Source organism: Struthio camelus, chromosome 13, assembly GCF_040807025.1.
Source record: "Struthio camelus isolate bStrCam1 chromosome 13, bStrCam1.hap1, whole genome shotgun sequence".
Taxonomy (NCBI): domain Eukaryota; kingdom Metazoa; phylum Chordata; class Aves; order Struthioniformes; family Struthionidae; genus Struthio; species Struthio camelus.
Window position 1 is genome coordinate 11,128,679 of NC_090954.1, and position 26,907 is coordinate 11,155,585.

A 26,907-nucleotide genomic window follows, 5' to 3' on the forward strand; every position below is an offset into this window, starting at 1 on the left:
AGCTGCGGCAGTCGATGGATTCCAAAGTAGTGGGCTTACTGAAGGAGAGGAGAAAGCAATATCAATAACAGTCATGCTTGCACAACTTTATTAAGAGATTTGCTGATGGAGACCCTCAAATCCCCCTAACTTGTGGGTAAGGGAACTTCCATTGCTGTTGCTCGCATGTTAGCGAAACAGATGACACCTGAGGCATACCGAGCACCTCAAATTCAAGTAAGCCAGAAGTCAGCCCTCAAATTTAGCCATTCCTATATGTTAAATGTATTAACTTCTCTTGCATCATCTGCATGGGCCTGATGCACTGCTTAGAAACTGAAGAAAAGATGGGCAGAAAACCAGAATATCAACAGGGAGCTGATGAAATAAGTCTGTAACTGAACTTAGAATTGATGAAGTGACACCCAAATATGTCCAAGGGCTGACTGATCTTTTAACAGAATGCCCTATTCAGTCAGTCTTGCCTAATTTTGCTCGCAGTTGATTTGTTCTGCAAAATCCCCTCTGACGCTGAATAAGGAAATAGGATGGGTTGATCATCTCCCATCATTTTTTTTTTTTTTGAAGGGGGTATGCAATCTCAGTTGAATAGAGAAGTCTATTCTTATCAAATGGATTCTTTCTCCTTTGAGGAGTTTATTCATCCATTTCCTTTATAACAAAATGCTCAGAGACTCAGAAGTCCCCAGCTGACCTTATCTAGTAGTCCTGCTTTGAGAGGGAGGTGAGTTTAGAGACCTCCATAAGCCCTTCCAGTTGGCATTACTAGGATTATTAGGTTATTTTCAGCCTCTTGAATGTTTTTTCTTTTTAATGTTTGTTTTAGTGTGTGTATTTGCCATTGTACTAAGAAATTCATCATTTTGAGGAATGGGGTGCTTGGTTTGACTTTATATCGCTGACTCTATGTCCTTCTATTTTTAATTGTCTCTGTCTAATAATGGAAATGGAATGTCTTGGTTCCTAAAAGTGTCTTCTAGAAAATTTGTACTACTACAGGCTCTTTAGCTAAGTACATGGGCTGAAAAGACCAATCAGAGACGCAAGTTCTCATACATCATTTTGTGTACAGTGATAGTAGTATGTTTCAGTAGATATCTGTACAGGCATGGCTGTTTCTGTGCTCTGTAAATTGGGAGGTATACTGCGTATCAGAAGTCTTTCAATGTGATATAGACGGTATGTTAAAACATTCCTGGAGATCCAGGCCTGAAGCCAACTCCAGCAGGGTTCCTTCACGCTTTCCCCAGGCAGTGAGTGTACGTCACTCAGTATGTGGAGCAGATCAGCTGTTTCAGTAGACGATCAGTTGTTTTCCTGGACTTCAGATTATATAGAAATTGTATATGATGGACAGTTATATTCAAAAAATTTCTTGTTGTTTGTAATGTGAGCTGCAAAGGTTTCCCGTGTGGGAAAACTCTTTCAGCTTTCATCTCTCCAGCGCTTGAGGTCTTTTCTGTAAACAGCAGTAGGACACGTGAACCAGCTGTCCCGTGTCCTCTGTGAGCAGCCTGCAAGCCAGGGCTGTATCCTGTGCCTTGAACACGCTAGAAAGTTGCCATCATGTTTTCCAGTCCCTTTGTAGCCTGGGACTAATACTAGAGCTGCTATGACGTACCATCCAAATAGCTAGACCCTAAAAGAGTCTAAGGGATGCTCTCGTCTACGTCTTATTGGCATTTATTCGGAATAAAGGAATTATTTGGAAATCTCTGAAAGAGATGTGATTCCTCTTGTCCTGAACTAGGTTTATAAAAATGCCCTTTGCTTCTGTGACAACAAGGAAATCTTTTGCTAACTAGCTCATATTTGACTTGTAAACCTCTAACGCAAGTTGGGATGTCCTCTGACGTGGTTCTGACCTATATTTCTAGGTTGAGACCAAAGCCCCAAGACTTCCCATGATGTATAGGAAAAGGGATACAGACGTACCCATCCAGCTGCCTCCAAGAGAGCTCTAGCACTGGGACTTAGTGCCATGTCTGAGCTCCTCATTCAGCTTGAGAGAGTGAGGAAGCTGGCTCAGATGCAACATCCCACCAGCGTGGCCAAACTGCATGCAGGCTCTGTGCTCGTACTGCTGCACTGCAGGGTTGCGGCTGTGGAGTCGGCACTATTGCGGTCTGGTGCTTCTCTTCCTTGGCCCTCCAGCTCCTTGAGTTCTGCCCACCTTATATCTACTGAAGGGGAGGCCCTCACCTGCGGAGGACAGCGAGGAGCGGTTTAAAGGCAGTTCCAGTTTCTATGTGCCTGGTTGTTTCTGTATTTATGATGATATAGGAGTAACAGACACTGTCTCTTTTGCACATAGCATCCATTCAGAGCTGAAGTCAGGATAAAGGCAGAAGGACAAGATCTGACTTTGGATCTAGAGAAGAATGGGTAAGTGTGCTTGTGCAGCATTGTGTTCAGGCTCGTGTGCTCACTAAAATAATGGCTAAGGATCACAGTGAAGTCAACAGGAAAACCTCCACTGACTTCAGCAGGGTTTTGATAAAGACAGGATGAGGAAATCCCTTTCTGGATTTCAAGGTTATTTCAGGTCTAAATCTCCACTGTTGTTAATCAGAGAAGCAGCACCGGCTTCAGTAGAGCTTTGTCAGCAAAAACCAGATGGTGACCTGGCCTGCAGCATATAAACTTATTCTTGCACCACAGTTCTTGCATTAACTGGAAAACATTGCTGCTATGAGGTGCACTATTTATGAAGAGGTTCACCGCTTTAGAGTTAGTGCGACTCTAATGAGGAATTCATTTTCTGTGGTCAAAAGAGGTTTTGCTCCCTGTTTCCAGGGAGAAATGATCTGACAAGTCAATTCCATTAGTGCCCTTCATGCGAAAGTAGACCAAAAAATGCTTTTGTATTTACTGAAATGCAGCTGCCTCTCTGGTATGATACAGCAATGCTATGTGTGTATAGGATGTGAACTGTACTGAATTCAGCTGAAAATGCAGGGGGATAAAATAGGTGGGATGATTCTTGTCTGGAGGCTTGCTCTGTCCGAGGCAGTTTGAGTGGATTAGCTTCCAGTGATGGACAGCAGCTGGAAATCGGCTGCAATAAGCTCTTCCTTGCTAAGCTATCCCCTCATGCTGTTGGTATTTTTTTTATTTATTATTGTTTGTTTTCAATCTGTCTGAAGATTTATGTATGGAAACCAAACCAAATATTTGTCTGCTAGAACCAGTAGAGGGAATAACAAGGGTTATTATTCCAAAGTTGTTGTTGTTATCACCTTGATGGCAAGGCATAGACCTAAAATATATTCAGGGTATCCTGGAGGAACACCAAATTTTTCTTGGCACTGTCTGCAGACAAAGACTGAAAGCAGATAGGTGTAGGTCATCCTACAAGGTGTTTTCTGTAATAGGCTGTGTAAACCGCTGGGAATTTCAGAGCTGCAGAAGCTGGATGTGTTTCTCAGTAATGCACCATCTTGAGCCAAAGAGAAATAGCCATAAATTTTTCTGTGTTTTGGTATCTCTCAGCTGGGAAAATAGAGAAGTGCTAGCGGGGACCAGGCAGTATAAGAACTGCTAACTAGGTCCTGTCTAAAACAAGAAAACGAGCTGCTGCTGACAACAGTTGCTGACAACAACCTGAACCTGGAAGCAAGTTAACTGCTGATGGAAGTCTCTTCCCTAGCAGCAGGACCGTCAGGTCTCAAATGCTCTGCAGCAACTGTGCAGAGGTGAATTTGTTTCTGGCATGGCAGAAGCTGGCAAAAGCAAGAATCCTTGCTGAATTAATCTGTGCTCTTAGTGTGATGACATAACCCCCAGGTGCCTTGTCGGAAGGGTGCTGTGCTTTTTCCACTGCAGACAAACTCATTGCTTGTGCTAGTAAACAGAATTATAATAATAGAGGGCTTCTATTGTGTTTATTTCCTGAAATGTATTTTCATTCATTGAGATGTATACACACAAGCTTGCATGTGCACACACACTTCCACTGAAGGATAAATTGCTTCACTAGGGTTGATGAAACACAGCAAGTCGCTTGAAGTTTTTGATTGTTTTCTGTGGAAAATAGAAGTGATTCATAGATAGCAGTGCCCCAGGTGGGAGTTCTGCCAGGCCTCAAGTCCTTGCTCAAGAAAGGCAATGGCACAATCCCAAAATGCAAGTCTGTGAACTTGATTAGATGAGAGCTCTAGAGAGCCACTGCTTTCCAGAGATGTATAAAGGTGCTAAAGTAGTTTATAGAGACACTTAAAGTAAAAAGAGGAATGATGAGGCAGGCAGGAAAAAAAAATGAAGTTCTTAGGAGCCCTGTGGATGTTGTTAGTAATCAGCGTCTGTAAAGCACTTCTCACTGGAGTGTATGAGAATGGCATCCTCTTGCTGAAGAGTGCAGCAAGGCAGAGAGTTGCTCAGCGACTCGGGTTCACAGCCCCGCGCTGCAGGAGGCAGCTCCCTCCATCTACGAGCCCACCGTTACTACTACTTACTTTTTAGCAGAACCTAAGGTCCTAATCTGAGGTTTTCTGTACTGAATAACAACACTGTCGGATACTTCTTCCCTGGAGGGTTCCTCAGAGAGCGTTAGAGAGGGCAGAACTGCTGGAGTGAGAAATGCCTCTTCCAAGCAAACTTGAAACCAGGACCAGGCAAGTTTCAAACAGCTTAGAAGTGGATAAAGCAGAACTGGAACTTTAAGGAAGGTACTTGGGGCTTTTTAAATTCAAATGAAGCCCAGAGTTCTGGGTCATTTAATTGATTGGGTTTACAGGGTTTAGAGCATTCTAAAGGCCTTTAGAAACCAGCTCTGCTGAGGCTGGTGCTCTGCTCCAGAGACCAAGCGCCGGAGGGGGCACGAAGGCTCCCCTTGGACTGTTATAACCATCTTATGGCTTCCCTCTGCTCAAAGAAAGCATGTAACGGGTGAGATCATCAGGTCCTGGCTGGCATCTGATTTATCCAATGGTCCCCAAGGCTAGAAAGGAGATATTCCAACACAGAGAAACAGATTGTTATAAGAGGTACCCTCAGGGGATTAGGTAGCCTTGTTATACACATTCACCAGTCCTTACAGAGAGACAAAGCCCGTGAATGTGAACTGTGCTTCAAAGTGGGACGAGGAAAGAAAATCTGTAACCTGTAGTGTTTGGTAGAGATGCAGTAGCTTTGAAAGAAACATGCTGTTTTCAATATGTGGAAGAAAAGTTTGTGCTAAGTGCATAACTGCATATTCCGTGTGAAAAGGATGTTATCATCCGTAGAGGTGAAAACCAGAAATTATTGCATATACTTCTCAGAACACTGCACAACTCTCTGTTTTGTAATATACTCAGCATACATCTGAGTTTAGGCTTCATGTATCTAAGAATACAATTATTGCATTAGCAGCTAACATAATATTGCATTATTTCCTGCTCAGGCATTTAATAAGAAAGGCGGAACCACGGTATAGTTCCAAGCAAAGTTAACAACACAATAACATATACTTTTGTCATTACTCAGAAATGTTATATCCCCTAAACGATTCAGATTTGTTTTAAATGACTGAAAACCCATGTCCTGCAGCTGCAGGACTGGAAAGCTCTAAGCTGCACAAACAACAAATATATGGAGAGATGCCTATAAAACAGTTTTAAATTTGGCTGGGGCTTAGGAACGGAAGAATCTGAGTTGCAAACCTTGGATGAAAAGTGATTTCCCTCCCCTCCCCCTCCCCCCCGAAAAGCATTTGTTAATAAAAGCAGCTTAGAGCCAAGCATGGAAGGGATATTAGAACTCTGCGGAGAAGCTCTGAATGTGTAGCAGAGCTGCCTGGTGAGAGCTTTTCCTTTCTAGCAAAGGGGAGAGCTGATATTTGCCTAGCAGAAATCTGCATGGAGGTTTTCTCACCCGCAAGCAGGACAAATGTCAAAAAAAAAAAACCCACCATTTTTTCCCCCTTTCTTCTCCTCTTCATGTCTCCCATGGGGTAAAGCAGGCTTGGGAAAGTTCCCCTGCAAAGGGCAGCAGAGGGTCCTCCAGGAGACGTTGCCTTCCCCAGGGGACGTCCCTGCCTGTGGGTGAGGGCCCGGCAGGAAGAAGAGCCAGTAGACACTGGGCTGTGGTGTTGGTCTGGATGGGGTGCATGAGCTGAAGAATTGTGGGGCTCCCATGTGTGGGCTTGTAGGTGCTGGGGCTGGAGACAAGAAAATTTTGTCCGTCAAGCTCAAGGGGAGCCTTGAGTAGTTTCAACCCCTCAGAGCTGGTGCCAGCTCATGTGGAGCCCTGGTGATGCCAGTTGAGGTGTGCAGCAGTTGATTGAGGACGGTGCAAAGACAGTCCAAAGCTCATCTGATTTGAGCCCCGGGCCAATCTAGATAGTTATTTTTAGGCAACTGTATCTGATAAGGAAGAGCATCATTTCCAATCTCCTTGGGTCACATCTGTGTAGTTGCCAAGTGCTCTGGCCCCATTTGATGCTCTCAGCTCTCTGATAAGAGATCTGCATGTCACTTGTGTTTCACCGTTTCCTGCTTTTTCTCATTTCCAGTACCTCTTTAATCAACTGAGCGAGGAAGAGGGGAGGTTGCTGTCCATCTCTGGGCAGGAAGGATATCTGAGATTATTCCACCAATGGCCTACACATTATCAGTGTCTAATGGGCTTCCTGCACAGGGAGTTAAAGGGTTATGTAATGGAGAAAAATAGAGTTTATCCTGCTCTACTGTCTCTTGGAGTCATCAGAGAAACAGGGTTGGAGCCTGGAAAGTCAAAGCTGCTCTTCATCCTCCCAATTCTCTCAGGATGTTTAGCAATTTGTCTATGTGGGGCAGGGAGGAAGAGACAAGGAAATGAAGTCCTTTAAATTGTTTGCTCCCTGACTCTCATTATCAGGTAATTTCCCAATTATTTTCTTTCCTCTCCAGGAGACTTTTATAGTCCCCACTGCTCAGCCAGGGGTCTATGTGACAAATTTTGCTCAGTAGCACTGGTATTGTAAGATGATTCACACACCAAATGTCACAGATAACATGAGTAGCTGAGGGGGTGGAGAGTCTTTAGCCTGTGATATTTTCCAAGGCTTTGCGAATAGATAGTTTAATTTTGCCTCCATAACTGGAAAGCTACTTTCTCCTTTCAAACTACTTCTGTTAGAACAATAAACAGTCTGAGATACCTCAGCAAAGCTCTTGAGGAGGTGAGTTTAAGAGCTCCAGGCTTTGTCTGGACGAGACTCACCAACACCAAGAAAAAAAATTTTGCATTTCAGGGATTTAATGAAGTGCCAGGTTTTAGCTAGAAGATTCAATCAGAGGTGAAGTCTCTGATTTCCCCCTAGTGATGGATATGGAAAGCAGGCCTGCCTGCCCTTATTGTCAAGGGTCACATTTTCATGGTGTTCAAGCTGGGGTCATATCAGGTTCTAACAATAAATTCTTACTTAAAGGAAGATTTGAGTGAATGGGAGGTAAGAAGTCCAGTTCCCTTCCTTGCCCTACTTGGATCATGTTGAAAGGCAATGGAGTAGGACCACAAATTGTAGATGGAAATCTGATATCTAAACTTTCTTGGGAGAATCGATTCCCTCCACCCCCAGATGCTGGCAGCAAGGCTGGATAGATTTATTGTGATTTGAGGAAAGGGACAGGGAAAGAGATGTAAGAGATTGCAGTCTGACTTCACTTTTCTTGGTCCCGAGAGTAAAACAAATTAAAAGTTGATTTCTTTTACGAGAGTATTGTGGACCATTTGGCTTTTGCTTTTTTGGGAGGGAAGAAAAAATGTGTTCGTCTCTTTGATACTCGTGAGTATTAAACTGGCAGCTGTCTGTGCAGACTAGCCCCTCTGTAACATCAACCCAAAGTTGCTAACGGGAATGAATTATAACCCTGACTTTCCTTGTGCCGTTTTTTTGGGCGTTTGGGTGCCCCGTGTGGCCGCCTTTGCCTCTGGCCACTTCTCTTTTCCTTTCGGGTGCCTGGGTGAGCAAGAAGCTGTGCTCTCACCATGTCCCCATGTGCCACCTGGCAGCAGCCCACCGAGAAAGCTGCGTTTTTGCCCTATATGGGCTGGCCATGCCCCCAGCCTGTCTCTCCCGTTGGCTTATGTGCAAAGTATGTGACCACCCCAATATGACATCTTCATACTGTAAAACACAGACACTCAGCCTTACAGTATCAGCTTCGCGTGGCAGGGCCTGCTCAGAGAGCAGCACAATGGCACAAAGAGGAGAGTTTTGTTTCAGACAATGATATCATTGACAGGCGGGAGCGGGGCCAAGATCGCTCCACGCCGGTCATCAGCAGAAACAGTCTCAAGCCATCTGTACGTTATGGCACGGAGCCACTCTTCTTTCAGTCTGCTTCCTTGCTTGTATTGAACCCTGGTCCCAAGGCTTTCTGCTGAGTGATTACTGCCAAAAGCAGGCTATCACAGCTGGCATGCACACTGCAAATGAGAAGGCTCGGATGTGCAGAGCTAGGTCTTGGGGAACGCCTGATCTTGTTGAAAGTCGGTTGCTGTTGCAAAGGTGGGATGGCTTCTGTAGGACATCCTGAGTGCTCCTGTAGTTTAAACTGACCTCAGGTAGTCTCATGCAGCTGCCAGCTGTGACCAAGGTTTAGCAAAGGAGACTGATCCTGTCCAAAAACTATTTTTCCTCTGGACTCATCCGTTCTTTGTGCTGATAACCCCTTTAATGTTTGACTGTGTGTTGCCTTTTGTTAAGATGATGTGTGCTAGCAGTCTGCCAGCTGTGTGACACTATTTCAGAAGCCTTTAAATGATGTTATTTTGCATCCAAACGTTATAGGCATTTCCATCTTCATCTAGAGCTGCTGGAGAGGTAGGCACTGAGCTGTGCAATGTAGTAGTAAAAAAAGGATCAAATCATGCAGTTTTTTCCCTGAGCTTTCATCTTCCAGCAAGGTGCTGAGCTGTCTGCTCCATTTGAAATGGTGAACGGGTCTGTCGGTGCTCTGCAGGGCCGAGCTCTCCTGGAGTCAGCCCTTCACCCAGTGTAGCCTGGCAGTAATGCTCCGTATCTTAAAATTATGTTGGATAAAGCAGGGGACAAAGAGGGACAAGACTAGCCCATAATTCTAGTGTGCTCTAAGATAGAAAGAAAGCTTCTTTTCCCACTGTACTGTAAATAAATAGAAACTTCATGCTAGCTGGGCTGAGAATGAACTTTAGCAGGCTCTGAAGTGAGATAGCACCCCAAGGGTGTTGCAAAATGTTCTGTTGTTTTTCCGCTTTCCTCACTGCCCTCCTCTCCACGCACTCTGTAAAATACTCTGATAACTCTTTTCAGTGGTGCTGCAAGGGCTCCAGCGTTGACGCAAGGAAGGGCCTTCAAAACAGGGCTGTTTGAGCTCAGAATAAGATGCTTGGCCTCATGCAGGGAGCCCACAACATCGGGCAGCAGCCAGCTGGTGGAGAGAGGATCAAAGGAATGAGGACGTGGCAGCTGGATGAGCCATCCTTTCACCTTAGCAGCTGCACAGATACCTTCCAAAATTCAGGTGGTCCTCTTGGCTCCTTAATCTCCCCAGGAGGAGTGATAGCCTGAGTCTCCAGGCCAGTATCTGCCACAGCAGGGCAGGAGCACTGGGCTAGGGGCACCTCTCTGGGCACCAGGAGATGAGCACTGAGGAGTGCTATGGTAGAGGATGAAGGACAGAAAAAAATAGCTATTTGTAGGAGATGCTTCCCAAGAAAAAAGGAGCAGGAAGAAAACACAAGCATGCTTGTTTGTGAATGAAACAAGTTGGCCCTGCAGGCCCCAGCTCCTGGAAACCTGCGAGCTGGTATCTAATTTGACACTGTCTCCCATCACATCCTCCTAGGTAGGCTCAGGAAGTGTGGGCTAGACGAGTGGACGGTGAGGTGGATTGAGAACTGGCTGGATGGCCGAGCTCAGAGGGTTGTGGTGAATGGCGCAGAGTCAAGTTGGAGGCCTGTGGCTAGTGGTGTCCCCCAGGGGTCAGTCCTGGGTCCAGTCTTGTTCAACGTATTCATCAATGACCTGGAGGAAGGGACAGAGTGCACCCTCAGCAAGTTTGCTGATGATACTAAACTGGGAGGAGAGGCTGACACACCAGAAGACAGTGCTGCTCTTCAGAGGGACCTGGACAGGCTGGAGAGGTGGGGGGAGAGGAACCTCATGAAGTTCAACAAAGGCAAGTGCAAGGTCCTGCACCTAGGCAGGAATAATCCTACGCAGCAGTACAGGCTGGGGGTTGACCTGCTGCAGAGCAGCTCTGCAGAGAAGGACCTGCGAGTCCTGGTGGACAAGTTAAACATGAGCCAGCAGTGTGCCCTGGTGGCCAAGAAGGCCAATGGGATCCTGGGGTGCATTAGGCAGAGTGTTGCCAGCAGCTGGAGGGAGGTGATCCTCCCCCTCTCCTCAGCCCTGGGGAGGCCTCACCTGGAGTACTGTGTCCACTTCCGGGCTCCCCACTACAAGAGAGACATGGCACTCCTGGAGAGAGTCCAGCGGAGGGCTACAAAGATGATGAGGGGACTGGAGCATCTCTCCTCTGAAGAAAGACTGCGAGAGCTGGGCCTGTTCAGCCTGGAGAAGAGAAGACTGAGAGGCGATCTCATCAACATGTATAAGTATCTGAAGGGGGAGTGTCAAGAGGGTGAGGCCAGCCTCTTCTCCGTGGTGCCCAGCAACAGGACAAGAGGCAACGGGCAGAAACTGAACCACAGGAAGCTCCATCTAAACCTGAGGAAAAACTTCTTCACTGTGAGGGTGACTGAGCACTGGAACAGGTTGCCCAGAGAGGTAGTGGAGTCTCCTTCCCTGGAGATATTCAAAACCCGTCTGGATGTGATCCTGGGCAATATGCTCTAGAGGACCCTGCTTGAGCAGGGAGGTTGGACTAGATGATCTCCAGAGGTCCCTTCCAACCTAAACGATTCTGTGATTCTGACTTTAGTAGCACTAGACAGATTTGCATCAGTTTAATGTCTGCTCTCAAGATGACAAGCTCTTACACAGAGCAGATACCTGCCTGAGCACATTGCTCAAGGCAATTTCCTGCAAGTTAATGCAATCTGTTGATTAAACATTTGTTTCTTGCAGCTTCGTGCTGAGCAAGCTACCACAGTCGAGGGGATTAAGGGAGTCATTTTCTGTGAAATGGCATTTCTGTGCTTATCTTCAGTTTACAGATTCAAAATAGCTGATAACAGCAATCTTTCTTTCTGGATCAATAACAAGATACTCAGTGAAGAGAATTAGCATATCAGAAAAAAACAAAATGAGCTTTTCTGGGATACAGTAAACTTTGAAAGAGAAGATAAAAGCTGTTGTATTCGTAAAATGAAGTGGTATCAGATAAAACAGTGGGACACACACAAGCTAAGTCATCGTTACTTGTTCAGATGTCTGAGCCTTTAAATCCAGGATGGTGGAAGCACTTCTAAACATTATGAGGAAAAGTTTCATCTCTTTCCAGTCACTGAGGCCTCATCCAATTAGATCTCTGATATCAAAAACACTCAAATCTCTTAATCAAACACAGGGTATTTCAAGGTAGATTAGATCTAAGCATCACATATTAAAAACCAAGTCAGATGGAAAAAACTTCAGGTTTGCTTCTGAAATAGATTAATCTGTCAAGCCTTCTTTATTCAGCCTAAAGAAATCAAGCAGAGCAAAGAATAACCTTGTTGTCGTCTTGCTATCTTGCAGAACATATTTCAAAAATTTGGCACGTGAAATGTATTAAACAGCACTGCAGAGGGAATGAGTTGTCGCTGCAGTGTTGCCAAAATTGCAATGCCTGTATGCAACATCCTAGTGCCAGTAAAGTGTGATTCTTTGGTAGCCTAATTGTGTCATGCAGGTTGCTATGTATGACAGTGGAGCATGCTGTATGAGCCTTCTCCCATTTTTCTGGAAATGAATTTAAAAAACTGTGTTTAAAAACTCTTTTACTGCTTCTAAGAGGAGCACAGGATGTGACTTTCTTGGTTTGGCCTAGATTTTGATTTGTTACACTTTTTTACATCACTGTTTAGCAAATACAGATGTTTGGAAAAAGGATAAGGACGTTGCCTCTGGAAAGAAATCAAAATACTTACTATTCAGTGCACAGGAGTGCTTTTTGCTGACTTTTGGCCTGATCCTGGGCTCAGGACAGGGAACGTGGTCTGAATAAGAATGACAGGATCAAACTGAAATTGGGGAATCAACATTTTCCTAGAACAAAGATGTGATCGGGCTTTTTGGCAGAAGTTGAAATACAGATGCAGACTGGCTTATAATTGGGCTCAGACCTGCAGGACTGGAGAGAGAGAGAGATTTGAACTTGAACTTGCACCAACTCCAATGCCCAGCAATGTCCTGAACTAGCCTTTGGTATGCTGGGCTTGGTATGCTGAATCTAATCCCAGTACATTTCCCAGTTATAACTTTGCAGTCGAAAATGAAATTTGCTGTATGCATTAGGGAAGATGCTGCTGCTGTTTGGTTGTTTTTTGTTTTGTGTGGTTTTTTTTGTTTGGGTTTTTTTTTGTTTGTTTTGGGGATTTTTAATACTTCACATAAAAATTGAATTGTTCACTTGAGGCTGTTGGAGTTGGATCTCAGTGTCTGATTGAACTTGGGGACAGGATTTTTATTGTCCTTAATTTAATTTAATAAATTACTTGAAAGAGCATTCAGGAAGATGGCTAGCTGAATTCTTTTGGAAGTGAGTGTGTGCCATAGGATAAAGTGCATAGTTTCTGTGCAGGTAGCATATAGGTACATGTGGCAAGGTAATATATCCTTCCAGCTGCTGACTCTCTTCTATTGCAGCTCTCCCTGCACAGGGAAGCACAATGATTGGTGTAGGTCTTGTAGAGCTCCAAATGCTCCTGTGCCACAAGCAAGCTGTTAGCCTTTCCCTCCCTGGGGAAAGTGTGTTAATGAGTGCCTTGCAGATGCAAAACACTGATTCAGAGCAGTGTGCGGAGATGCAGCACAGTTCTCCACTAATGTCTCCCAAATACCCATCTTCTCCTTGCCCTCTACATGTTTCATTTGGTTTTGGGCTGAAGGACACAGCCTGTAATGAATGGTGACTGCCTTGAGTCCAGCAGCAGTGGTTCACCTCAACAGGAACGTTTATACTGACTTCAGAAAGAGCTGGATCTAGCAGATTTTCTAGCACATCTGGGAAGTAGAGTTTCAGGTCTAAAGAAAGGCCTTATTGTCTTTTTTTGTCTTTTTTTTTTTTTTTTTTTTTGTGTCTGCAGAAACCTCTTTGCACCAGGCTACACTGAGACTCATTACAACCAGATTGGAAGGCCCCAGACCATCTCTCTGCCCCACACAGTAAGTACAGAAAGTACTTTCATTACTGCAATGTGCAGGGAGGTGGCCCACAGAAGTGGGTCAGCTTTCCTCTCCAGAGCCTTTCATTGAGGCCAGGGCTGCCTCAGCTTTGCGTTGAAGGGCAGGACAGCCTGGCTTTTCGAGCTGTGAGGTTCCAGCTGGAAAAAGTCTCCATCACCCCAAAAGGTAAAAATATCTTCACGTTTTGCCTGAGTTCTGTTATGAGAGATGAGGTCGGCCTCCAGCATTGCTCCCCTCTAAGTCCTAGTGAATAAAGAGCGCGTTTATTCACCCTTCTGCTCATCCCTTTCCTTTTGATATTGCCATGGGGACGTTCCCAGCCTTTGGGAAGACTAGCCAGCATAAGCTGGCTTCTTTTCAGTAAAAAACCCATGAATTACTGATCTCACGCAGACCTTGGCCAACTCTCCACTACAGTGGCACAAAGATATGCATTGGTTGCAATTTAAAAATAGGAGAGAAAAACCCCATGAGATCATTTTTACTGCTGCTGCCTGCTGCTCCTGGGGCCCCAGGGCAAGGAGGAGGGACGTGATGGTATATGTCAGTGTTTCTGCTCTGTGGTTGCCTGGGTCTCACCAGAGGCTGTCTTTGCGTTGCCAGGAGCCCCCAGACAGGGACTTCCATCTGCACATGGCCTTTTCTAGTGCCAAAGACACCTCATTTGGGGCCTGACCTAGGGCCAGCTGGAATTGATGGGCAGCTCCCATTACATGCAGAAAGCTTTGGATGGGGCTTAATGTTGCAGCCATCTAAGTTGCTTCCTTGTGGATTCAAAGCTCTTAATTTTTACTGGCAGCAAGCAGCAGTTTTATGCACTCCCACAGGTCATACAGGGCAGCTGGAAGGCCAGATTTCAATGCGTAGACTCATGAACATTAGTTATGATAGTCAGGCACTTAAGGAGGTGGAAGGAGGACAAATATTGGAGTACTGATACCTTTGCAATGCTCAGATGGGATTCAATGACACCTACATGTAGCCTGACCCTGCTCCCTGTGACCATACCCTCTCTGTCTTCCAGGACCACTGCTTTTACCATGGCGTTGTGAGGGGCAGGAAGCACTCCAGTGTAACGCTCAGCACCTGCAAAGGGCTGCGGTAAGTACCTGGCATTGCTGGTGGCAGCATTTTTTGCTTCAGGAACACTTTTGTTTTTCTCTACCTCACTTGCTTTGCTCCGCACAGCATCATGCCTCCATGAAGGTTCTGCTCTCCGGCAGTGTGGTTGCCATATTTCTTTCTGATTTTCTTCAGGCAGAAATGGGAACCGCTGCGTATTATTATGTATTATGTGTCTGACATTAGTGTTTGCCAGTTATTGGGAGATCCTGGATGAATAAACCAATTCTTAAATTCCACCCAGCCAGAAGTCCTGGGCGAAAAAGGGAGCATGTCGGGAAAGCCAAAAGTTTGGGAGCCATTAGTAACTATGGCCTCCTAGGTGGCACTGAGACTTCTTTCTTCTCTGCACTGGCAACATGAACTCATGCATTAAATGAGTTTAATTCAAGAGTGCACTGGAGTAAAGGCCTCTCCTGTTAGTGTCCCAGTGCTGCATCCTATATGGAGACACAGGCAGGACTTGTTAGGTCCAAGGCTAGTCCTCTCTATGCTAACAAAGAAACTAGCTCCTTCTTCAAGCATCTCACAACTGGCATGTTTTTATATGTGGTTTAGGGTTGTGTCTTCAGATCTGAATTTCCTCCCAGGTTGTCAGCCCTAATTCCTTTCCCTTGCTCTCTGGTTTCTCCCTGGGTGGTGCAGGGCTTGTGTGTGTTATGCCTTTAAAACCTTAGCTTTGGTAGTAATGGAGCCTTTGGCAGAAAAAGGAGGACTTTATCCTCAGCAGGAGTAAATGAAATGGTTCATTGAGACCAAGGAGCTGCAATCATTTACATTAGCTCAGAGTTCCCAAAATACTGTATATACTCTATTGACATTAGTGGTTATCTGCACTCAGGAACTGATTGGAAGCTGGGCTTGATGGGACTTGGTCCAGCCAGGAGGCAGGCCTTGCCAAAAAACCCTGAGCACTCTTAAGTGAACGTAACACAGGCCAAAAGACCTTATGAGATAAACAGGGCAATGTGGCCACCTGCAGTTTGTAATAAATAATCCAAAAGCAAAAACAGTCACAGGTGTGCCCTGCTTCTGTCAACTTGTGTCAACTAAGCTCTCCGTTCCTAGCAGCAGAGGAGTAAAGGTGTCTTGACGTCACATGCAGCAGTGCTCCTGCACCTGAGAGCTGTTAGGCTGTGTGCTAGTGACTTCTTGACGTTTTGTAATGACTGGAAGGGCACGGAAGCTGAGCACACACACATCTGTTCTCACTGTGAGTGTTCTCAGGGAGGCATGCTGCCCTTCAAGCCACACGTCTTCCAGTAGGCGTTAAACGCAGACGCTTTCCAGCTCTTGTGGCTGTAAAATGCCGATTGAGAAAAACAGAACCATATGGCCATGTGCAAGTCCCAGAGAAACCCACATCTCCATTGCTCCCCATTACTAATCTAACTGGTAAGAGCCACCTGGCAGCATTGTTCAAATGTGTGCACAAGAGGAAAAAGCCTGCCATCATTAGCTTTTCCACTAAAGTTGTCTTCCTGTGATTTTCTTGTATGAGAAATACCTACTGACTCCTCAGAGAAAGCAACTGATCCTTGACTCTGGATCACAGCAGTAATTCTGGCCTTATAGCCCCACTAAGGTCGCCTGAGCTGAGATTCTGCAAGGGGAGCACCCTAATGGCTTTGGACCCCTACAGGATACAATATCATCTCTTGCCCCGTTCATACAACAGCCAGCTTTCCTGAGTGAAGTTTCTCTTGTTTCTACAGTGCCCAGCACCAGGGGATCTTCTATCATCCTGTAGGATTTGAGCATAATAATAGCAAGGTGTTCCCCAAACCCTGCAGGGAAGGGCCTATGGCATGGCATAACTGCATGAACTTCCATGTCGTGCTTTATGAGAGAGCTTCTGGGAAAGAGGCTGATGAGCAGCCCAGTGCAAGGGACTGCTGGGCTCCATGTGTAGTACTGGGAGTTCAGAGGGGCCCTGAGTCAACCCAGTGCTTAGGCCTTTTGGGAACCGCTGCAGGAAAAATGGAGAAAAGCATAATAACAGCCCCCTTGTCTCCTTAAGGCTACACTGTAGGAGTGCAGCAATACTTGCTTCACTAAGTAGCCATTGGATGGAAAAAAACAGGCTTATGAGATGTGGATAATTTATCTAAAATCTTCCCCAGGGAAAATGCTCTGAATATGTTCCTAGAGCACAAGGAAAGCACTTTGCAGGGCCACATATATTATTTATTGCTCCTTTTATAACTCTCTATTATCAAGCACTTGCTCTCCTCAATGTGAAGCAGGTTTCCTTTCAAAGCGATGCTGCGCAGGGCAGCCTACGAGGAGATAGGCAGCTGGAGGAAGGTGGATCAGGGAATGGGCTATCTGGGGGACGGAGATGTTGCGCTTCAGACTTGGGCCAGGGTCAGCCAGGAACTGTGAGGATGCAGAGGAAGGATTTGCCTCCTTACTGCAGTAGCGGCTGACTTTCCCTCTCGTTGCCTCTGGTCTCAACAGAGGACTCATTGTACTGAGCCACAATTCCAGCTATGTCCTGGAGCCAGTCCCCAACAGCCAGAATCAGCACTTGATCTACAGACTGGAAGATGTGAAGTTGCGGAGAGGAGCCTGCAGCTACCAGGGCACCGAGGCCATGGCCGGAGACTGGCTCGGTGGCTTCCCCGCTGAGGTGGCACCAGCCCGTCACAGGGTGAGCAGGGCTTGGACCAGGGCACCGCAGAGCTGTGTGGGATGTTCTGTGTTTCCCACCACTGAGCCCAAGGAGCCCTCTGCTCTGTAGGAGCATGGCTCAGAAAGGGAAATGAAAGAAGATATCTAAGGAGGGTTTGTAGCCAGCTGGTTGCTGAATAGCAGCTCCAGCAGGGAAATAAATGAATGCTGGGGACCACATGCGTTTAGGTCACGGCAGCTGAGCAAGTCAGTGAGCATTAGCTGAGCTGGATCTGTTCCTGCGTGGGTGTGTGCATCCAATATGTGAGGTACGAAAAAAATCTGTCTTCAACCCTCTTGCGAAGGTCTAAGCTAATCATAACTGGGGCGGGCTAAGAATATGACTATGGGCAACTGCTGCAGCTAAACTGGCTTGTGATACCACAATGTTGCTCTGACTTAATCTTATCTTGAGGCCCATGTGTGTGACAGGGTGGGGTGAATGGCCGGTGAAAAACAAACGGTGGAAAATGACCTTTACATATGTTTTGCAAAGAGTTTATTGAGGGGTATTGGGGCAATAACCGGTGTTGCTGCTGCCACAGGTGAAGCGAGAGACTTTGCAGACTACGAAGTATGTGGAACTTCTGCTTGTGGCTGATTACACAGAGGTAAGGAAAAAGATTGTGTTTACACCAGCTGTACATGTGCCCAGAGCTGACATCCCAACCTGCAGCAGCTCCTGAGGAGGTGGAAAGCTGAGGCCAGGGAGGTTTTCTCTTGCTATCCCTGCAGCCATTGGGAGAGCGGGGTGTCTGAGTCATGTCTGCTCCAGCAGCCAGGGTCCCCTCTACCACCACCACCAGCCACCATGCTAGCTCTTGCCCAAGGAAATGATATGGGTTGTGATTTGGATAAAGGACTAGGGTTGGAACTCAATTCTTACCTCCCAAGGTATCAGCGATCCATAGTTGAAAGCTCCCACCTCTTTAATAAGCATTCGGGAGCCTTTGATCCCTGCCACAGGCCCCTGGTTGATGACGGGAGAGGCTGCCTTCAGCCTAGGGTGACTTGGGAGTTTTCGAGAATCATCTAAATCTGCCTCTACATTTCATCTCTAGAGAAGGTAATCAAGATTTTTCTCTGCTCTAAGATGGTGAATTAGGCCTCCGCACTAGAGGTACCTACCAACAATGCAAACCATGCAGTGTTTTGTTGATCATCTAATCACCAGCACAGATTGAGGTTGAGCTAGTCCTATCCATAATTTACAACTTGAAACTCAAATAGTGAAAGCCATGTAGTTCTTCGGGCTATAATTTATTCTGAACGAAACTAGAAAGGCAGAATCTATTTCTTTCTTCTCTATTAGGCAGCAGGATACCAAGGAAACATGTTATATCCAATTGGCAATTGCCAGACATTCTTCAGCATTTCATTAGACAAGCTGGGGTAGACACCCTTGCGATGATAGTTGTAAACTGCCCTTGCTTTACTTGTCTCCCTCCTCAGCAGCAAAATCTGCAGGTTTTGCATTCTGTTTAATAAAAGTCTAAACATTTTGCAACATAATTCCTTGAATCAAACACTGTTTGCTAAAATTTATTCATTAATGATCATTCTTTTTGGATAAGTGAGATGCACAACACGTCCTCTTTGCAGAGTGATCTCAGACTTGAAGTCTTGTTACCATACGTTTTACTTGATAAATTTGTCACTTCTTTGTCACCCGGCTCTGGGTGTTTTGACCTAGGATGAGTTTGAGTTGCTCCATTCAGTTACTAACATCACTCCATGAACATGACCTCAGTGTAATGTCAGTGAGGAATTATGAGTATACGCAGCCAAGATTATAGTCAGATATGAAGTGAAGGAAGACTTTTGGGCTTCACTTGACAGTTACCTTCTTATTCCCAGAATAACGTGACTTGATCTAACACGTTTCAGCTCTTCCTAGTTGTCCTTGTGCAGCCTAACATGTTCATTTTGTTCAGTTTCAGAAGCATCACTACAGCATTGAAGCAACACGGCTTAAATTAGTGGAAGCAGCTAATTACGTAGATAAGGTGAGATCAGGCATGCATGAACTAAGGAAAGCAAAGCCCAAATCATGAATTATGAGAATTAACTGTGATAGAGGAAGATTGCCTCCTTGGGAAGGAGAATAATGTGTTGGTAGTTCTTGCCAGCAATTTGGGAAGCATTTACCAAACAATTCTGCTATTTGGACATCAGAGACAGTGAGGGGATGGGAGTCTCCATTACTTACTATGGAGTCAGTATGAGCATCTCTGTATTTTAATAATCTCTGTATTAATTATGTTCCCTAAATGCTCTTTTTTGACAAAGGCCAAGGTACCCACTTCAAACTGTAGAAATCTTGGCAAATAGAGCTGGAAGAGGCCTCCAGAGGTCATCCTTGCAGTGGTACAGAGTTCTCCTGAAGTGGCTCCTCACAGCTTCTCCTATCTAGTCTCTTCATACTCCCCTTTGCCCCTTAAATTCCTTCCTGTGCTCCCTTTGTCCCCCTGCCCATGAAGACTTATCTGATTTGTACTTGACATGGGCAGCAGATCATTCCCTTCCTCTTCTCAGGAATTTTGACATGTCTGAAGAATGACATGATGTCAACCTCCAATATTTGTTTTTCTAGAGATTCTATCTCTGTCCTTCTTCAAAAAGTGAAAACTCAGCCTCTCTAGTCTAGTCCAGTTTAGGCTTTGTGGGTGGTGCTCCACTTCCAGAGCAGAGGCTGCTGAGTTGCAATGTACTTCCAGAGAGAATATCTTCCCTGGACATGTGTGTCGGTAGAAGCATCTAGCAGCGTTATGGATTTGGTTTAAAATGCTGTCAAATAAATTACTGATGCTCAGTTTGTCATCTCTTTTTCCCTCCTATATCTTTTAGTTTTACAGATCCCTGAATATCCGAATTGCCTTGGTGGGGCTGGAGATCTGGAGTCATGGGAATAAATGTGACGTAACTGAGAACCCCTACTCCACCCTGAGGTCTTTTCTGGCTTGGAGTAGCAAGGAGCGGGTGCATAGAAAGCACGATAATGCCCAACTAATTACGTAAGTTTATTTTTCCTGAAATAATAACCTATTTCTGCCAAGTGGATGGGTTGGGTGGGTGGAAAATCAGTATGTAATCAATGTTGTTCTGAGATCTGGAGTGGCAGACTTATGTAGTGACCACTCAGTCAGAAAAGCTCTGGCATTCAGAGGCGAGTCCCTTTAGGAAAAGTGCAAGTCCCAGGCTATGCTACAGCCTCAACACATATGCATCAAATTGTGCATCAGAATCAAAAATCAAGGGCAGCCAGCATTATTGTGGGTACGTATCAAAAGCAACTGCACTTGCACTTTTACTCTCACAATTTCTTGTATAACTTCATGATGATCTGCACCATAAGCAATATCTGTAAAGGGGAGCTGAGCACTTTGTAAAAGGCATTAACTCCTAACTCATCCTGCTGATATATGGGGGACATGGTGCTGGGATCTGACTGATGGTGTGTGACTCATCCTACTGATCTCATTAGGGCCAGTAGATATGGCTAGCAATGCAGATGTCATTAGAAGAAAAATCTGCAGCAACCCGTAGACCTCCTTGACTCTCCCATGTCAATTCATCCACTAGCAAATAGTGATGGGTCAGAGAAGGAGCATGTAGGAGCAAAATTTAGAGATACAATGCCCTTTCCCTTATTTTTTCCCTTTAACTTTATTGTATTTCATCTTGATCTGGGTGTTTCTCCAGTCATATCCTGCACTATAATAACTCAGTGCAATTTCCAGGGTTCCCAGTTCAGATATCTCAGCAGGAGCTATGCAGAATTGCGGCTCACCCAGTAGGAGCTGACTGGCTGCACCACAAAGGTATTATCTAGCACTCTGTCATGTCCCTGAATCCCAAGCTGGCAAATAGCATGCTTAAGGTGAATTAAGTATCTGCAAATGGTATCCAATTAATGATCCAGAAATAGTCTTTTCTGTGTTTGTCCCAAAGCTCAGAGGGGTGCTTTTTGGCACTAGACTATCGCGAAAAATGAGATTGGCTGGTTGGTTCATAAAGGAAAGTATCAGTCCAGGAGAAATAGGTATTCAGGCTTTGTAACTCTGCTGTAAAGTCCTGTACTTGTAGATATTACTAAAGAAAATTTATTCACCTAACATTCTGTACATGTATAAAGCTGTAGGTTGCAGGATGTATTTATTAGAAGGCCATTTCATGGTCCTTCTGGGTTGTTTTCAGTGGTGTCCCGTTCCAAGGTACCACGGTCGGCTTGGCTCCTGTGATGGCCATGTGCTCTGATTTCCAGTCAGGAGGAGTAAACATGGTAAGTTTTTTGCTAATACCTAATAAGATATTTCTTGTCAGCAATGAATAATACTTAGGATAAATGCTTCCTAAAGCCTAGGAAGAAAATATTTCCCATGAAGGCCTCTAGCTTGGCCAGCTCAGAGGCAGGAATGCCTTCAGTTGATGTTTTCTGCATGTAGCAATGAGAAGTGCCGCTTACCCATTGACTGAGAGTTATGCAGGGCTGGCACGGGTGAAATGCTGATGTACCTCTTTGACTTTGTGCAGGATCACTCTGAAAATGCCATTGGTGTTGCTGCTACCATTGCCCATGAGATGGGACATAATTTTGGCATGAATCATGATTCAGCTGGCTGCTGTACTACCAGTGCTGAGGATGGAGGCTGCATCATGGCTTCTGCAACTGGGTGAGTCTGTTCTACAGGGTCTCACTGGAAAAAGCAGAGGGCTTCGTTACAAGACGCTTGGGAGCGTAAGAGCTAGAAGTGCAGAATGAAGGTGGATCTATTGCTGCCTGTTGTAGCCAGAGCGTTTATAGAGAAAATACTGCTGGGCAAACCCTGGCTCATGTATCAGCAGCAGTTTGCTAAATTCCCATCTAAACTTGTGCCCAAGGCTGGGCTTAGATAATGTGGGGACCTGACAGCATTTAGAAGTGGAACTCTAAATTGTCTGGTAAAAAGGAAAATCTTCTGTCCTGAGCCACTGTCTCGGGGTCCCCTCTAACTCCACATCTCTGAGTTCCCGCTTCCTCCTGCGTCCTACCAAATGATCCGTCACCCCAAAGCAGGCTCACAAGCTTCCTGTGTGTACGTGCATGCATCTCTCCAAAACCCGGGGTGCCAACTGTCAGCAAGCACAGAGAAACAAGAGGTGACCTGGGCATGTTACAGTGTGTTGACTTTGCATGTAGAAGTTTAAGCAGGTTTCATTGCTGTGTTGTGCGTGAAATGTATAGATAGGTGACAGGGTCTCTAAAGCGTTCCTCACAAAAGGTAACGTTCAATAGAGTGTGGTAAAAAGAGGAAAAGGATTGTTCCTGGAAAACACTGATTTTTCTAAAAAGGCACAGCAACGGGGATATATTTCTAAGTCAGGAGATGTGATAATAGTTCCATTAATTGTTCATTGTCTTAAGAATTCTGCTAAACTTCAGTGAGTAACTGAAAGCCTGCACTTAAGAGGGAAGGAATAGCTGACTTTGAGAGAAAGGGGAAGTGAAGAGTGACTGTGGAAACTCCCAGGGATTCCAGAGCTCATTTTGCATGAGGAACCACAACAGCTTTCATATTTCAGTCACATAAAAACACCAGTCAAACCCATTCACTTAAAGCCACATTCCTCGTTTCCTTGAGCCTTACTGTTTGGGCTTTTTGCAGATTTTTTTAAAAAAAATCATTTCCCTTAAATGTCTGTCTTTGATATCAGTGATTTCTTCCAAGTAAGGAAAAATACTCATGTGAAAAGTGAATGCATATTGGCATGCATATAGAACATACAACATGTAATATGTATGCATGCATACGTGACCATGAACAGAGTCCACAGATTCAAGCATTGTAGCAAACAAAATTCATAATTCATGTAAAAGAAAATATCCAAGCCCATTGTAATGAGGCAGGAGATAGGAAAAATAAAACACTGTTTTTATCAGTTAAATTCATAGCCAGAGTGCTGGATTCTCAGAGTTGTTCTAGCAGCTTTCATATAAGCCACAACTTTAATACTGAGTAGGTAAGGACTGCCATACTTGTGAGCTATCAAAGTTCATATTTTGTTTCAAGAAAGTTGTTTTTTTTTTTTAAAGGCTATTCTATTAATAGACCTCATTTGCAAATGTAGTCCAGATACAAGATGGATCTGTATTTGAACAGGCACACAAAATCATCATCCGCTTGAAGGTGCTATGCCTTTTGGCACTTGTCAGTACTTGCATGTGCTCATACTTTTGTGCTCTAAACCATTGCCCAGTTCTGTCATGATGTTTTTTACACCTGTCCATATTCAGGCACCCATTCCCCAAGGTGTTCAACCAGTGCAATAGAAAAGAGCTGGAGAAGTATCTGCAGTCTGGTGGAGGGATGTGTCTCTCCAACATGCCGGATACCAAAAAAATGTATGGTGGGAAGAAATGTGGAAATGGCTACTTGGAAGAGGGGGAGGAATGTGACTGTGGAGAGGTGGAGGTAACATTTGTTTAGATCCAACCATTTGGGGTTTAGCTGGGACAATGATTTTGTTGCATACTCTGCAAATACAATTGTGGGATACATAAACAGCTTTGGTTTGTGCAGGAGATATGCATACCTGCTATTTATGGAAATATATATGCAATGTAAATCAAGACTGTAAAGTATCACATTTAACTAAATGTACAGTGCCTAGTGCAACGCATCCCAGAACTCGGGGTGGTGTAATCTGTGATTAAATAGAGAGAGGAAAGCATCATTGGGGGGGGCGGGGAAAGTGATCTTCTTACACATTGTAGTTGTATATATCGTTAAGTTCACTTTACCTACAGCTCTGTTCTGGATAAGGATGGGGCTTCTGTTAGAACCTCATCTTGCTTTTCCGTGTTATCCATACTTTGACTAATCAAGAAAAAAGGGAGCTGGAACCAGAAGCTCAGATTCACCGCAAGTAATGAGCATGACATATCCTATACATTGTATCCAATAGAGGATACAATTACTCAGTAGTGTAATCTGGCCGAAGCTGGATTTAACGGACATATTGGGGAAGGAAGGCTGATGCTCTGTTCGCATGTAATTCATCATGTACAAGAACAGATTAGCTTCACTTGCACACCTGGATGCTCTGGCACGTTCTTGCCTTGAACATCTGTCTTCTAAACTCTGCTGCATCTCGATATCTTCCAGGAGTGTAATAACCCCTGCTGCAATGCCCACAACTGCTCACTGAAGCTGGGTGCCGAGTGTGCCCATGGCAGCTGCTGCCAGCAGTGCAAGGTGGGTCCTCTGGGTTTTCCAGAAAGAAGGGAGGGAATAAGGGGGTGGTGGAAGCACGAAGCTGAGAAATGGAGGCAAAAGGGGAGTAAACGTAGCCAAACACATAGTTTAGCTCCCCACCTCCGAGCAGCATGGTCTCTTTTTTTTTTTTTTTTTAATGAAGAATAGCTATGACTGATCATACCAACGGGGTCCTTTTTTCTAACTCTGTTTTTCTAATTTAAACTAGTTGTCTTGACTCCCATTATAACCTAGGATGAACAGTAAATGCTGACGAAGTGAAGTCACGCTACTTCTTAAACACTTAGTATAGGATGGGATGAATCATTTCTCTGCTTTGGCCCTAGAGGAAATCTAGACAGAGCTCTTAGAGCGAACCTTTTTGCCCAGGTGCTTGCTGAAGAAATGTTAGCAAAGAGGGATGCATGTATGTGACAACTACCATTTTACACCTTGGCTTTCTTTAGAGAGGCTGGTCAAAATAGTCCCCTAGGTTTAACTCTTTCCGTATGTTGGCACAGAGACAGATGTAGGCCTGATCTGTGCTCTCGAGGCTGTAAATGTGTAGAGCAGCATAGCTGCAATGACAAGGTCTGTAGTTTGCACGGTTTTTCTGTATCACCAGGGCTTGTGACTTTTTTTTTCTGATTTTTGGAGCCAAAGATCTCGAGCTCTAACTACAAATTCTCTCAAAAATGAACTTTGGCCAAACATTACCCCTTCAGCTCATATTTGTGTTTGCACGTTGACTGCATGCTCTTATTGACCTTTCTTGAGTATGTGAAAATTAAAAGGTTTCCAGGAATCCTCCAGATTCTCACTCCTTTTACAAGAGACAATAACCTGCTACATGTAACTGTATGTCCTTCTGTTCTCCATGTCCCTGGTGGACAGGACAGGACAAGAATTACCGGAGTAAACTTGTAGCAAGGGAGATATGAGTTAGGCATTAGGAAAATGTCTCCAGCAGAAAGGATAGATAAACTCTGGAAGAGACTTCCCAAGCAGGAGGTTTCTGAGAACAAATTACACAAACATCTGTCAGAAATGGTTTAGGGAAAACAGATCCTGCCCTAGGGTAGTGGGAGATTGAGCAGTATCCCCTTGAGATTTGTCAGCCTTATTTTCCATGCATCATCTCATCCTTACCTAGGGAAGGGACCCAGTCACTCGTTTGATTCTACACAGCTTGCACAGTTAATGAAATTACAGAGTCATTTGGATCACTACTGACCTCAAAAAACCTAAGACGAAATGACGAAGAGATGAATGCAAGATTTTTTCCTTACTTAGAGGGAAACATTGTGCAGCTATGAAATCATCAAGGAGCCAAGCAATAATTCTGTTTTTTCCCTTTGCATCTTTTTAGTTGATGTCTCCAGGAACTCCCTGCAGGGAAAGATCAGGGCTTTGTGACCTCCCAGAATACTGCACTGGAGAGTCACCATTTTGCCCTCCCAACTCGTACCAAATTGATGGGGCTTCCTGCGAAGGAGGAAAAGCATATTGCTACAGTGGCATGTGTCTCACTTATAAAGACCAGTGCATGCAGCTGTGGGGGCCTGGTAAGGACGCTACTTGCAAAGAAATATATTGTCCTTTGAACAGCCAATATTATGTGGCATCCTGCTGTTATTCACCTTGTATATGACAATAGCTCCTTGGAGCTGTAGATTGTTTGTGCATGGTGCCATCATGGTATGGGAGAACGTCTGAAGAGCGTCGACCTAAATAGACAAAAGAGACAAAGCAGGAGAAGTGTGGTATGGGAACAGTCACGGGACAGCAGCAGCAAATCAAGGATTAAACCTAGGTCTCCTAGACTGGACAAGATGCCATCTACTACACCATGCTGTATACCTAGAACTCTCCCGAGACATGTCCTAGAAAAGTCAAGATTATTTAGGGCCCTATGCAATAGCTTGTAATATCTGTTAGATCTCAAAGGGGATGAACCACAGTATTGTGAGTACCAGAACCTTGACCTCACCACAAGGTCAAGCAGGAGCTAAGTGAGGTCAGAGGAAACCCACAGAGAGCTATCCTTTCTGCATGTTAGCAGATGACAATCAAAGAGTGCTGGCACTGCTCAGCACACCACGCATTTGCATAACCGTTATCAGTGATGAAGCCCAAGGAGACCTTTCTCCTGCTTTGCTTGCTTGGAAGAGGCAAAAAAAATTCCCATGCTAAATATCTCCCAGGGAAAGAACAACTGAGTGGTTGGCATGGGGTAAGCTAGGCTGCCAGCCTCTGTAGGAGTCAGTCACGTGAGTCTCTCCCATGCAGGAGCAAGACCAGCACCGGATGTCTGCTTTGAGAAAGTTAATGCTGCTGGAGACATCTATGGGAACTGCGGGAAGGACATCTATGGCAACTACCGGAAGTGTGAGATGAGGTAGAAAGCAGACTGGCAGCCAAGAATTACTAGTTGGGGAACTGATGTTTCTACATATTACAAATTTATGGGCCAGTAGATTAAACCAAGTCATGCTCTCAGTTCACTCTCTCCCTCTGCCTCCTGGGAATCCAGTTGCATCCTACTAGGATTTAGAGTCCCTACAACTGAAGCATTAAGTT

At 44.9% G+C, this 26,907-nt stretch overlaps 1 protein-coding gene across 2 annotated transcripts in view; it reads left to right on the plus strand.

Annotated features, from left to right (window-relative positions):
- ADAM19 (ADAM metallopeptidase domain 19) overlaps positions 1–26,907 on the plus strand; it is a 38,328-nt gene that overhangs the window by 1,583 nt on the left and 9,838 nt on the right. For both annotated transcript variants that reach the window (XM_068959417.1, XM_068959416.1), the window contains exons 3-15: positions 2,315–2,385; positions 13,198–13,276; positions 14,322–14,398; positions 16,880–17,072; positions 17,638–17,703; positions 19,027–19,098; positions 19,940–20,106; positions 21,290–21,374; positions 21,626–21,765; positions 23,367–23,544; positions 24,238–24,327; positions 25,697–25,892; positions 26,617–26,725. In XM_068959417.1, coding sequence (XP_068815518.1) covers positions 2,315–2,385; positions 13,198–13,276; positions 14,322–14,398; positions 16,880–17,072; positions 17,638–17,703; positions 19,027–19,098; positions 19,940–20,106; positions 21,290–21,374; positions 21,626–21,765; positions 23,367–23,544; positions 24,238–24,327; positions 25,697–25,892; positions 26,617–26,725 — 1,523 coding nt within the window. The remainder of the gene's footprint in view (positions 1–2,314; positions 2,386–13,197; positions 13,277–14,321; positions 14,399–16,879; positions 17,073–17,637; positions 17,704–19,026; positions 19,099–19,939; positions 20,107–21,289; positions 21,375–21,625; positions 21,766–23,366; positions 23,545–24,237; positions 24,328–25,696; positions 25,893–26,616; positions 26,726–26,907) is intronic.